We start from the raw sequence: 14,804 nt of genomic DNA, 5'->3' as shown, positions 1-14,804 counted from the left end.
AACCCCCCCCCCCCTTTCCAGGTGATAGCTTTAAACTGCGCACATATAATACTAACGATGCTCATCTATAGTCTGTTATAAATACAGCTGGATGTAGCAATGTTCTCTCTATCATTAGCCGGATTACGTCATGGTCAGGGGCGTAGCGAGGGGGGGGGGCGGGGGTGCGGACCGCACCGGGTGACACCATTTAGGGGGGTGACACCAAGGCAAAAAATAGCAAAATATATAGAGAAAAACTTGAGGGGGGGGGGGTGGAAATCAAAAGTTTGAGGGGGGGGAGGGGGGGGTGCAAATCGAAAACTTGAGGGGGGGGGGGGTTCAAATCGAAAGTTTGAGGGGGGGGGGGGGTCGCAAATCGAAAATGTGTTCCCGGGAAGGGTCGCAACGCCTCTGAGGGGGGGGGGGGTGATACCATTCAGTGCCGCACCGGGTGACACCCGACCTCGCTACGCCACTGGTCATGGTGTCTCTCTCCCCCCCCCCCCCCGCCCATTTGTCGGGATTTGCCAACTGTGCTTTAAAAGACTATTTAACTCACTATAGTGAAATATATTTTTCTATTTTTTGCCTTGGTGTCACCCCCCTAAATTGTGTCACCCGGTGCGGTCCGCATCCCCCCTCCCCCCCCCCCCCCCCCCCACTCGCTACGTCTCTGAGTGGTCCGCTACCCTCTTCCCTAGCCTTCAACATCTTTTGAATACTGAAGGGGATCTAACCCAGCTTTTATGTTGTTATCCTATCACCAAGGGTCCGCTGATGGCCTAACATCAAAATATTCTGAGTTATTTCCCTTGGACCTTATAGATCTACATTTTTTCTCAGAGTCATTTGTTGTTTACTTTTTTAAAGCATCACTGTACTGTCGGAAAAGATCGCTGACAATAGCAGATCTATGTTTAGATTTAAATATAGATCTAGACTAGTCTATTATTCATAAGAATCGTCTCAAAGTTCAGCATTGAAATGATGGAACGACAGTTCGCTAAGTTTTTCCTTAGCTTGGTGAGCCACTTGAATTATTTTATTAGCCTCTAGGCCACTCTAGGGCTAGGGCAGTCTAGGGGCCTAATAATAATATTTTAATTTTTAATAAATAACCAAGGTCTAGCCCAAATCATGGCCTAATGCCTAATGCCCTAAACTCTAAACTAATGATACTAAAATTAAATACGAATGTCTAGATCTAGAATAATAATAAATAATTAGGTAATCTATCGTTTTAGGTACGTAAAATCGCCCGCGACTAGTAATGTGAAAAACAGGTGACTCCTTACATTTTAATAATTATTTCACATTTTGAGGAGGATTTATGTTTTGAAAAATACAAAAATGTTTACTTGTTTCATTTATGTACCTGTTTCTAAACAATTGAATTAAAACTTTTCCGTAATAAATGAACACCAGCGATGTTTCCAACAGATGCAACCATGCTCATTTACTATAGCAGCCATCTTGTTAAAGTTTTATTTTTATAGACTTATAGCGCAAGATTCAGGCGGAAGTCACTCTATTTTACAAATGGCTGCTGTTTATATAGCAAATCTTGCTTGCAGACACTGCTGTTTAAAGTTAATTTCGGGCCTATATTGATATATTTAGCCATTGATTTAGGTTTATTATTCATTTATCTATAATATTTGACACAAACATATCACAATATACTTCTATTACAGCCTTTACAATGAGGTAACGTTTTCGTACATTAATAGCCGCGGGCGATTTTACGTACCCAAAACGATAGATTACCAATAATTAATAACCTAATAGAAAATCTAGATTATTCTAGGATGTAGGCTACTCATTGTACTGACGTAGGCCTAGATCTAGATCTAGATCTCTAGATCTAGATCTAGATCTAATCTAGATTTTTAAGAAGTAGACCTCTAGTTAGGGGTCATCCATAAATAAATTCATCTGCAATTTTGAGGGGGGGGGGGGTTGTAGGCTGAGGTGTGATGTCATTTTAGGGGGGGGGGGGTCTGGCTTTTTGTGAAGATGTGTGATGGAGGGGAGGGGGGGTGGGAGGTAAAAATCTTTTTAAAAAGATTATGGATTACCCCCTAGGTGCCTGTCCTGTTGGAGTAGATCTAGATCTAGACTTATTCTAGACTAGCTAGTAAAAGTAGCTAGATAGATCTAGTCTCATCTAGCTAATAGCTTAGAGTCTAGATGTCTAGAGCCCCATGTTATTTTTATTTACTAATAGAATCTACTATCTATTGAAGTGTGAGAAGGTTTGGTTTTGTCACATTTTATTGTTTAAAAAAAAATCTGTGTTGTTAAAACATGCAAAACTTGGATTGTATTTGTATGTTTTGTGTCACTTTTTGTAAAAAAATTTGATAGAGGGTTCGGAATTTGGTTTTTCTCTTCTACACATTGTAACAAACATGTAGGCCTAAACAATAACACACTGCCATGCCAATGTCAATAGTAAATAATTAGGGAACTACCAAAGATGTGCATTGAAATATTGATTTTTATTTTAACACTGAAAAGCACTCAACTTCAACATTGAAACAAACTGTTTCAAAACAATTGTCTGAAGATAATACAAAAATAATGGTGGTCTAGGTTAAATAGCCATTAAAATTTGTTTTTCAAAAGTCTACCCCCCCCCCCCCCCCCCCAATATGAAGTGCCCCTCCCGAGAAAAAAGTCTGGGAGAAACACTGGTAGTGACTTCTGGAAAGCACCCAGTGATAATATGGGTTAGGGTGATAATTTGGGTTAGGGTGATACTTTGGGTTAGAGTGGTCATTGGGGTTAGGGTGATAATTTGGGTTGGATTGATCATTGAGGTTAGGGTGATAATTTGGGTTGGATTGATAATTTGGGTTAGAGTGATATTTTGGTGAGTGTGAAATTGTCATGTCTCCTCTTCTAAAGTAGCATCTTTTGTCCTGCACTATTACTCTAAATGGCAGGAATGACATAATTGACATGGTGGACTTTACTATGGCCTATGTGTTCTAAACAATATAGTTGTAGATGATTTATGGCAATGCTAAATTATTTATTATACCAGTTTTCAAGGTGCCATATTCTGTGTGTGTTTGTCAACCATTGTTAGAATCCATCTCTTTGTACTCAATTGCTAATGCCTTTTTCTTTGATGAATTCCTGTATCTTGTACCACTATGGTAGTTGCTAGTTGCTTCTTCTTTCTGGAAGTAAAGTTTTTCATCTTATGAATAAAAATTGTTATCCAATAATCACACTGTTCTTTCAAAGCATTAGTCATTCCATTTTTTATCAAAGATACTACATCATTATATTACTTAGAATTAATAACGGGTTGATCAGTTTAGGCAATTCAATGAAATCACAGGTTTTGGATCCTTACTTTTATCATTTTTTGGCTGCAGTTTTATTTTTGTGTCAATCTCAAACGTCTTTATATATCATGTTGACTTCATCTCTGGCTTTTTCATACCTTCATTGTTCATCTTCATTGTTTATTCGTATTAACCTGAAAAGAACTCATCATTTTTCATTAAATCGTAATAAAAAAACACACTTTTAAATGCCGTAAAAATAATTTCAATAAAGCAAGAGTAATTTGCTTTAAACTTCTCGTATATTCTTATATAACAGTAAGAGGGATTGCACTTCCAGTGTAATAGGGCTTTAGAAATAAAGAATTTTTTGGCAAAACTGCTTGTTTGATTTATTTTTTGTTTTGAGAAAACCTGAAGGGGCGAAAATTTCTTAGAATAAGCTTTATGAGAATCGGAAGATTATTATGAAATACAATTATCTGAGATGAATGTGGTAAAGTAATGTCCCTTGTGGTTAGTATTTTATTTACTAATTAAATTGTGCTCTGTTAAAATAGAAAGAAAATTACCCTTTGAAATCTTGTTGTTCAGTAGGGTAGATGAAATGCTTTAATTACTGCATTTGTGGGGGCTGTATTCTCACCAAAATAATGCCACCAAATAATGCCAGAAGGCTATGTTGAGAGACCCAAAAGTTTCCATGCTAGCTTGTATTCGTTGCCTTAGTCTCTATAAATTAAATCTTTAATTATACTACTTGTGGTGTATTATTCCTATCATAAAGGATTATCTAGAACATATGTAATAAGCTGCAATACTTCTGTAAACAAGTAATTAAAAAAAGTCTAGTGACAATTTTAGCGCAATTTCCTTGTGTTATCTAAAAATAGCTCTGTCGTAGCGTAAATCAAGAGCAGGGTTAGTAAAACCATTGGTTAGTTATTAAAACGTTTTTTATTAATTTTTTTTTCAGTATTTTACATGTTTTATTTACAATAGAGTAACATGACTAAAAACCATTGCGCGCCCAGCTACCGAACGTGACGTCGCAGCCATTGAACGTGATGGCGCAGCTATTGAACGTGATGACGCGTGTGGTGTGGTTGCATAAAATGCCTACTAATTCGGTCCAAATTTTAATTAATTCAAAAATTTTTTTGTGACCAAACGAAAGGATATTTTTGAAAACTTTCTTCGGCAATATTGTTCTAAATTATGGCAGGAATCGATTGGTACATGTTTCAAGTCGCTAAGTGGTCTGGTTGCCGAGTTATGGGCCAAAAACTACATTTTTTCGAGGTTTTTTGGCTTTTCCGGGAAATCCATGAAAGAAACCCGTAATTTTTATGGCCTATGTTCATCCTCGTAACTTGCTTAACATAATTGCTTTTGGAACTAGTCCTCGATATTGCTTCGTTGAGGAGGAGATACGACTTAAAGCTGCGGACACACATCCATCCATCCATTCATTCCCAGAAAAGACGAGTTAATAAACGCAATTCTCCAGAATGGAAATTGCGCTAAAAAGTAAATTAAAGTACCCTTTTGAGCCTAGTCCATGGGGCAGCTGCCTTTTCTTTCCCTACCATAAGTCAAGAGGTGGGGGGCTCAGGGACGTCGTATGGACTCAACATGGGATCCAAACTCAAGACTTTCAGGATAGCAGTTGAACGCTCTACCATTTGACCACACCACACCAGCCCACACATTACATTTCCTAGCTCATACTTAATGAATAACAATGATACAATGTTATAAATAAATCATTGCAACATTATTAAAATGAATTTATAATAATATAATACAAATGTTTTCTAAAGTTTGGAAGAAGCTGAAATAAAGATTATATAGATATAATTTCTTTAGTTACCAACCAGTTATCCCATGTATTCCAAATTTTTACCTCCAGAATCTGCATACTTGAAGCTTCTGTAACTGAAACTCTTCAGTTTCATTTTATCAGCAGCACAGTATGTGTAAAGAGAAGATAACTCACAATACAGTACCTGTTTTAGCACATTTAATTTTTAAGCCCATTTAATAGAAAACTTATTAAATCATTACAAAAGTTGAATATCAATACTTCTGTTAATGGCCTTGAATAACTGTTTGCTTTATGTAACTGCTTTACTGACATAATGACTGGGGAAGCATATGTTTTGATGCACATTATGGGACTTTTTGAAGTTATACATTGTTAATTTTTTTAAAAGCTTTTCTTAAAAAGTAATATTTTCAGTTACATTTTTTAACATATATTGGGGCCTTATTTTCAGTATTTTTACCTTAACTTAGTGTTCATCATTCATAAAGTTACATTTTAAAATCCATGCATAAGAGTTTTGGGTCAAACTCTGAACTAAAAACAAACCATTAAAATTACTAGATTTACTACATCTTATTTTTAGGATATTGTTTACTTGTATTCCCCAAATACCTGTTTCAACTATCCAGCAATGCTCAATATCCAAAATTGCTATTATCAGTCCTTTTGCCATTTAGTCCTAATCAGTAGTTAGCCAAGCCTTTGTCTTGAGGCTGTTTGACTACTGTAAACCTTTAATACTTCAGCCAGTTAACAGAACAAATAAAATCAGCTGATGCATATCTCCCGCATTTCTGTATCAGAAGTCTATGTTTTACAGCTTCAACCTTATCTGAGCCCTGTTTCAAACAATACATTTTCAATTCACCTTGTGTAGTGTTTTTTTTTTAGAGTGGTTTTTCATGCTGGATAACATTCAACTATAATAACCAGTTGTTTGAAGCTATTTATTTGTTGTGAATAATATTTTTTGGTTTTAAATATAATATTTTTTTTTGGATTTCAAGAATTAACAATTATCTATAGGCTTACATGTTTAGACTATCTTCTTAAAACTAATTTATACTCTCAAAAAGGTGTCTACTGAAAATAATAAAGAGCATGCTACTCTGCCATTTTAATTGGTCTCAGATTAAATTGTTTTGATGTTTATTAAAAAATACTATATCTAGACTAGGCTAGAAAAAAAAATTGATATTCCTATTAGTGTACTGTTTTTTAGTACATACATATTTTAAAATAATTTTTTTTTACATTTCAATTTTTCCAGCTAAGGGATATGTTTATTATAATTAATATTGGGATACTATTTAGTAATTGTTTTGTAATTTTTTATTGTTAGTCTGTGTTTTATTTTTTTTCAGCAGATATTCTAATCTTAGAGAAAATTTAGCCCACTTTTAAGGTTAATATTTAAATACATTTTTGACTTTCATTAAAACATAAAATTAATATACCAACAATTTGAAGTTGTTTAAGAACGTAGTTAAAAATACCTACAAGGGCTGACAGAAAAGATTGTTAACACACACACAAATGTCAGAATTGCAATTTCAAAAAAAGGTGAGTTCAAACCACTTATTCCTATGACTCACGGCAGTTATAAAGGTTGCGTCACTTGATCTGAAGGCTTTTCACACACATTAAGAAATTCACTGACAATAATCACTTGATTTGTTAGACTCACTGTAAAAATTATTTGATTTTCATTAGTTTAATCACAGAGTTACTGAAATAAAATTGTCACATTTTTTTTGTTAATTTCTCACAAAATAGCTCTAAATATGAACATGTTTCAATAGTCTTCTGAAAGTTCCAGAATCCATACAGCACAAACAGTTTGCTTAGCATAAAATTATTTGCTTACATTTCTTAAAAGGACAAGCTGAAGTTTGTAAATTGCCTGCACTTTCAAAATAAGTTATGCAATTTTTTTTCCCACTTAAAAAAAGAAAAAAATTAAATCAAATATGTATGCTATGAAACACTTCAATGCATAGATCAAACTGCTATTCTTAAGTTAAAAACATTTGAAAAATTACAGTTATGGTAATACATGCTGTATTTGATTTTACCACTTCCTGATTCACCTACATACTAAGTATCATAGTGTAGTTTTGTGTTTCACCCACTCTGCCCTCCTTAGTCAAACTCACAAGCACATTATAATGTTAGCTTTACAAAAATTAAAAAAGAACTCACCAAAAACAATAAACCAACAACAGACTACAATGCACACAATAATCAAACTATGTCAATTTAATTTTTAAAATAACCCTCACAGTGACACCTATATTGTTTTTACACATCTTTTTTTTTACATTGTTTGATTCAACATAATTGTGTATGTATAACATACACATGAATCAACCACAGGACTCTCTGAGCTATTTTACATACAATAAAAGATTCTCTGGGTCTAGAGATGTTATCTGTTGCAAAGAATAAATTTAAATAATCTCTTTACCTTATTGATTTATGAATTTAAATGGTAATTCTGCTCCATACCCATAAATCAATGTAAGCCTGATGTTTCTATTGGCAAAGGGGTTGATATAAATGCAGCTGTGTATTGTAAATGAAAGAAAAGTCTGTTTTATATGTTTCTTTTTAAAACTATTCTTAGTTTTTAATGGACTTTACTGTTGAGGTGTTGGTATACAGGTTCAAAATGGCTATTAAAATAGAAAACATTAATTGACAATTGTATTTTAAAAACTGTGTTTCTTCCTTTTTTGTGTAAGAATTACTTAATTGTTTTCAAATGTAAAGAGTAATTGTACTTATAGTTATCACTTAGACTATATCATTTATCTAAGACCAGCTGCACTATAGATGAAATCATTAATTTTATCAAGAACAAGTTCTAATATTATTTAACATCAAATTTTAAAAGTTTTAACAACATGCTGATGTATGCATTGTCTTAACTGACTTTTTTGTGTGTTTTCTTATTTTAACAAAGTGCTAATTTGTTTTTCTAAGGTTAAAGAACTTATCCCTAATGAAGATGATAGGGATCAGCTGTTCAGTTTGCTTCGTCATTACCAGGCGTAAGTAACTAATTCTATTAATTAACAAGCATTGAATGAAAAGCTAAATATTATGCTCTATTACTTGTCCTGTGAAATGATATTTCTGATACTAATCCTAGAATTTCTAGATTCTAAATGCTCTTAGAAAATGTAATTCCACATTAACTAATTAATAGCTAAAATGTCTAATAGTTTTAGTGCTTTAACCCCGTTGCAAAAATTTTACTGTTGGAGTTGAGATGTTTTTTGTTATGCAATTAGAGTGAGTGTTAGTTAGTCTGAGCCTCTAAGTTGCTGATAATGTTGTAACTAGACACCCCATGCCAATCTAGTCCATACAGGTTTCCCTCTTGTTTGGGTAAGTCAGCTGATCTATGAATTTTTAGACATGAAACAAATGATTCTTTAATTTGCTATTTAAAGTAACTTCAAACATGCCTACATTAAAAACATGTTTTTTGTTGTAGGACCCAAGACTTGAACAGGCTTCTGTCAGACCTGCGTATTCTACTCAATGAGCCCAACAAGCTGGAGCTGTATGATTTTATGAGGTCATTTTCTTGCCTTTTTTACTCTAATGAAGTCTTTGTGCTTGAGCTTATTTGTCTGAATATACAGCATCAATCTAAAATTTACTAGTATTTTATTAACTACCATTTATTTTTTAAAAAGCCCTCATCTTCAGTTGAAACTTTGACTCTTATAAAACTTAACAATTTCAGATGGCTTGTTTTACATTAAAGCTCATTAGTGATTTCTTTTTTTAGTAATTTGTGAATTTTTTTTTCGTTCAATGATCATCATTGTCTTTTCCCGTTTGTGCCCAAGACATATGGGGCAGATGAAGTAGAGTTTGTTTTAATGACCTTGGCATACGAGGGGATAGTGTGGTCAGCACTGTGCCCAATTGCCTTAGTTTCCCTAATATTAGTCAGCTACCCATCAGAACTGGGTGGACTTTAGTGGCATCCTACAGACTTGAGTCCAGGATCTAAACTAATGTTTCTGAAGTTAGCAGTCGTAAGCTCTACCATTCAACCATGATGACCCTCTGTTCAATAATAATTTAGTAATAAGGTCGTAATTCATGTACAAAGTTCACAGCTAGAGGACTTCATTAATGTTGTTAAGTGATTTATAATTATTTTTATAAACATTATTTAACTAATTATAAATTAACTTGGATAGGCCCATGATTCTAATGAGACACCAGATAGAATACAGTAGAAGGGTGCCAGCTGTTCCAGGTGTAAAGCTGCGAGTGATTCGACTGATGCGCAGACCAGGGGAGAGCCTGGGTTTTGCTGTCAGAGGAGGTAGATAGTCTGGTTATCTTTTTTAAATAGTTTATTTTCTGTTTGTGGATAGATAGGTATTCAGTGTCTAGCATTAACAGACCACGTTTAAAAAAGACATCATTCTTGAGATATGACTGTAAAGATAATTGTAGGGACAACTGGTTTTTTTAAAGCCTTGAATATCTGGCTCTAAGTTATTGAAGTGTTTGTTCCTGGTGATATTTTTTTGAGATTGAAACTTCACTTTTATCGAACACAATTGTATATTGTTTCCTTAAACTCACATAACTTTCCAGATTTTTATTTTTAAATCTTTTGCTTGTAGAATTTTAAAAAAAATGTTCATACTCAGTACAAACAATAAAGACACAGGTCTATACTTAGGTCTATACTTTCATAATTATTTTAAAAAATAGTTACCCTGTCGGACTGATGATCAATAGAGCTGTTGAAGTAGAGTTTGCCTGTTTTTGTGATCTTGTATATGAAGGGATATTGTCATCAGTGCTACGTTCAGCAGTAATTTGCTTTCCTAAACATGAGTCAGTTATCCATCAGACCTGGGTGGATTTGAGCTCATCATCTGAACTCAAGACTTTCAGGGTAGTAATCAAGTTCTCTACCCCTCCACCAAGCCCATTCCATTTTAGATGATTATTCATTTATAAATTATGTGCTTTTTACACATCATACACAGACACCATTTGAAATTGTTTAGCATACTACTTTGTAACATATGGTCCATTACAATGAATAAGTGAAAGCTTGCTTGATCTAATTTCAGGTTTTGAACATGGAGTTGGTATTTTTGTTACACAAGTGACATTAGGATCTCAAGCAGAGAAGCAGGGACTTCGAGTAAGTCTGATTCAATGAATGAGAACGTAGTAAAGCACATTGCAACATACAACTTGATAGCAGCATTTTATGATTTTATGGGCAAAAATATGGAAAAAAATGCTTTGGTGGAGACACATAGTGTTCTTCAAATATTTTAAAATTAATGTCATTTTCTTCCTTAGTAAATTTACATATTGTCACTAGCTTCAATCAGTATCTGATGTCAGTTATGGGTTGGAAATGATGTGCTTATAATACTGTCCTGATATTTGAAAATAAAATAATTTGATTACCATTTTGAACCATAGGCCTTTATAAAAACCTTTTACTTTAAGTAAACTTAATTTTTCCTTTAGTAAATACATTACATTCTTAGATTAATCCCCACTTGATCTAATACACAAAAGAAGTTGCACTTAAGTTGGCATTGTACTATACTTTCAGGTGGGAGATGAAATAGTGAAGGTAAATGGATTTAATATCTCAGAAGCCATACATGAAGATGTACTTAATCTGATAAAATCTAAGGATGAAATTGTTTTGAAGGTCACAAGTAAGTTAAATCCAAAATCTCATTGTTTATGCATAATACTATAGTTTAGGGTACATAGTTAAAATGAGCTCTGTAGTTTTGCTGTATAAAATATGCTTCCACATAAATAGTTTAAGTATAATAATTGAAATAATTTGTTATTAATAATTTTTGTAAAAATTGTTTTTTTTTAGATATTGGAATGCTGCCAACAAAAAAGTATGTACAATTTAAATGTATTAAGTTTATTAGCATCTGATTTTTTAACATCAATTGTTTCACCTATGTTTTAGCCAAATTAATTTGTATCTAGATATTTCTAAAAAAAAGTGATTATTTACAAAAATGAACCCCAACAGTCTTGTTGAGCAAGAAGTAAATAAGAAAAGTTTATCTTTGTTTTAAATTTAACATAATTTAAAAATACCCAAATTAAAGGGTATGTCTATTTCATTTCAAAGCACTTTGAATCTTTTCTCTCCCTTTCAGTGAGCCAACAGATCTAGTAAAATGGGAGTATGTCAATTCTTTGTTAGAGGATTCTAATCAAGATGAGGTAACACTGCAAAACTTCCATTACTCGACATTAAAATCATTGCAAGTTTTTACATTCACCACACCATCCTGTCATTCCAGAATGTAAACATTTGTACTTGAGGAAAAACTTCAATATCTGTATGTTTAATAAAAACTGTTTTGAATATCATGACTCAATGTTTTCAGGGTAAAAGAAATCAACCCCGAGATATCAAAATATTTATTGACAGTTCTGGCCACGCCTCCATTGGCTGCAGGTAAGAATTTAGACATCTTCAGGTGTTGTTCTTTAATATTTACCTTTAAGGTCCACAGTAATATCATAATCTATTTGAAAGAACGTACAAAATGGTCTAATTCAATGACATTAATAAAGTAATTGAATTGAACTGAAATAATTGTAATTTATTTGAAAAATAAGTAAGAGAACAATGTAATTTAATGAACATCAGTAACAGTAATTTTTAGTTTTCAGTAAAATTAAAAAAAAAAATTTCTAAACTGATGGAATAGAGTTTTATCAATTGCCTCAGCTACATGTTAATAGATCGTACAATAGCCACTGTAGTTACTTTACCAGAAGTCAATGAACAAAGTCTAACAAACAGAGCTTACAAAGTTTTTATTCCTATGTATATGTTCTGTTTTCAGTATCTTTAGTGAAAGTGGTCCCACTGCCCGCTACCCTGGCATCTATGTTGAGAAAGTCCGACCAGGAAGTATAGCTGAGGAGGTGGGTTTGGAGGCAGGGGACCAGATAGTTGAGGTCAATGATATCAGTTTTAGAAACATCACATGGAAAGAGGTAAAAAAATTATTTTAGAGTTGCCTGCCTTGTTCTAACTAACACTGTTTAATCTTAAGAAAAAGAGTTTAGAAAAAGTTTAATACGCTTTGAAATTCAAGGTCATGAGTTTTATTACTTTTCTAACAGGCTGTCTTGGCTTTGAAAAGTAGTCGACAATTGAACATGATCATCAGGAAGAAAACAGTAAGTTATTCAGTAACCTTTTTTCAATAAAGGGGTAAATTTGTAACTTTTTAAAACTGTTTAATTTACTTAATTAATTTACTTAATGGCAATAATTTTAAGCATGATGCACTAGAATTGCTTTTATGTATTGTCAAAAAAAACTACCTTTCATTTTTTTTTTAACTCCTTTGGAGGAATAGAAACAAAATTATAACACAACATACATTGGTATCAATACCTACGTCAGTCTCGTCTATTTAAAGCCATTTATTCCTTTTCTCTATTTCCAGTCACACAAGTCTTACAATCTGGTCCAACCTAACCTCTATAATGTCACTTTTCATGTCTAACTATCATTTTCCCACATTTTATTTTTATCATCCCTTGACTTGCTCTTTCAATTAAAAAATGCCTTTTTTTTTGGGTTGGTAATGTCTATTAGTTTTAATTCAAGTATATAAAATGAAGAAAATATAAAATATAAAAATAATTTTAAATAAATTTCCCAAGATTCCCAGCAGCTGCAGCGCCTGACCAATAAAAATAATTTTAAATAAATTTCCCAGCAGCTCCAGCGACTGACAAATAAAAATAATTTTAAATAAATTTCCCAAGATTCCCAGCAGCTGCAGCGCCTGACCAATAAAAATAATTTTAAATAAATTTCCCAAGGTTCCCAGCAGCTGCAGCGCCTGACCAATAAAAATAATTTTAAATAAATTTCCCAAGATTCCCAGCAGCTGCAGCGCCTGACCAATAAAAATAATTTTAAATAAATTTCCCAGCAGCTGCAGCGCCTGACCAATAAAAATAATTTTAAATAAATTTCCCAGGGTTCCCAGCAGCTGCAGCGACTGACCAATAAAAATAATTTTAAATAAATTTCCCAGGGTTCCCAGCAGCTGCAGCGACTGACCAATAAAAATAATTTTAAATAAATTTCCCAGGGTTCCCAGCAGCTCCAGCGCCTGACCAATAAAAATAATTTTAAATAAATTTCCCAAGATTCCCAGCAGCTGCAGCGCCTGACCAATAAAAATAATTTTAAATAAATTTCCCAAGATTCCCAGCAGCTGCAGCGCCTGACCAATAAAAATAATTTTAAATAAATTTCCCAAGATTCCCAGCAGCTGCAGCGACTGACCAATAAAAATAATTTTAAATAAATTTCCCAGGGTTCCCAGCAGCTCCAGCGACTGACAAATAAAAATAATTTTAAATAAATTTCCCAAGATTCCCAGCAGCTGCAGCGCCTGACCAATAAAAATAATTTTAAATTAATTTCCCAGCAGCTCCAGCGACTGACAAATAAAAATAATTTTAAATAAATTTCCCAGGGTTCCCAGCAGCTGCAGCGCCTGACCAATAAAAATAATTTTAAATAAATTTCCCAGCAGCTCCAGCGACTGACAAATAAAAATAATTTTAAATAAATTTCCCAAGATTCCCAGCAGCTGCAGCGCCTGACCAATAAAAATAATTTTAAATAAATTTCCCAAGATTCCCAGCAGCTGCAGCGCCTGACCAATAAAAATAATTTTAAATAAATTTCCCAAGGTTCCCAGCAGCTGCAGCGCCTGACCAATAAAAATAATTTTAAATAAATTTCCCAGGGTTCCCAGCAGCTGCAGCGCCTGACCAATAAAAATAATTTTAAATAAATTTCCCAGCAGCTCCAGCGACTGACAAATAAAAATAATTTTAAATAAATTTCCCAGGGTTCCCAGCAGCTGCAGCGCCTGACCAATAAAAATAATTTTAAATAAATTTCCCAGCAGCTCCAGCGACTGACAAATAAAAATAATTTTAAATAAATTTCCCAAGATTCCCAGCAGCTGCAGCGCCTGACCAATAAAAATAATTTAAAATAAATTTCCCAGCAGCTCCAGCGACTGACAAATAAAAATAATTTTAAATAAATTTCCCAGCAGCTCCAGCGACTGACAAATAAAAATAATTTTAAATAAATTTCCCAGGGTTCCCAGCAGCTGCAGCGCCTGACCAATAAAAATAATTTTAAATAAATTTCCCAAGATTCCCAGCAGCTGCAGCGCCTGACCAATAAAAATAATTTTAAATAAATTTCCCAAGATTCCCAGCAGCTGCAGCGCCTGACCAATAAAAATAATTTTAAATAAATTTCCCAAGATTCCCAGCAGCTGCAGCGACTGACCAATAAAAATAATTTTAAATAAATTTCCCAAGATTCCCAGCAGCTGCAGCGCCTGACCAATAAAAATAATTTTAAATAAATTTCCCAAGGTTCCCAGCAGCTGCAGCGCCTGACCAATAAAAATAATTTTAAATAAATTTCCCAGGGTTCCCAGCAGCTGCAGCGCCTGACCAATAAAAATAATTTTAAATAAATTTCTCAGCAGCTCCAGCGACTGACAAATAAAAATAATTTTAAATAAATTTCCCAGGGTTCCCAGCAGCTGCAGCGCCTGACCAATAAAAATAATTTTAAATAAATTTCCCAG

General features: G+C 33.5%; 1 protein-coding gene and 1 long non-coding RNA gene across 3 annotated transcripts; one reads left to right on the top strand and one right to left on the bottom strand.

Annotated features, from left to right (window-relative positions):
- Positions 1 to 2,667: 2,667 nt before the first annotated feature.
- Positions 2,668 to 5,249, bottom strand: LOC131946971 (uncharacterized). 2 transcript variants are annotated; one of them, XR_009387811.1, is made up of 4 exons: positions 5,159 to 5,249; positions 3,854 to 5,011; positions 3,350 to 3,475; positions 2,668 to 3,170 (listed from the first exon to the last, which is right to left on the bottom strand). It is a non-coding gene; the product is annotated as an uncharacterized LOC131946971 (long non-coding RNA). The 2 variants fall into 2 exon arrangements; XR_009387810.1 differs by having other exon boundaries at positions 3,350 to 5,011.
- A 731-nt stretch (positions 5,250 to 5,980) lies between these two features.
- LOC131946970 (harmonin) lies at positions 5,981 to 13,519 on the top strand (the record flags this gene model as incomplete). The annotated part of the gene is made up of 13 exons (XM_059308033.1): positions 5,981 to 6,065; positions 6,474 to 6,672; positions 8,095 to 8,162; positions 8,612 to 8,695; positions 9,333 to 9,460; positions 10,227 to 10,300; positions 10,727 to 10,835; positions 11,009 to 11,033; positions 11,304 to 11,370; positions 11,538 to 11,608; positions 12,003 to 12,156; positions 12,286 to 12,342; positions 13,500 to 13,519. Coding segments are annotated over exons 2-13 (884 nt in total), but the record flags the coding sequence as incomplete, so codon positions are not given.
- Positions 13,520 to 14,804: the final 1,285 nt, after the last annotated feature.

Source organism: Physella acuta, unplaced genomic scaffold, assembly GCF_028476545.2.
Source record: "Physella acuta isolate Inbredline_101_S28 unplaced genomic scaffold, ASM2847654v3 ptg000578l, whole genome shotgun sequence".
In the NCBI taxonomy this organism is placed as follows: domain Eukaryota; kingdom Metazoa; phylum Mollusca; class Gastropoda; family Physidae; genus Physella; species Physella acuta.
This window is presented reverse-complemented; position numbering and strand designations above follow the sequence as displayed.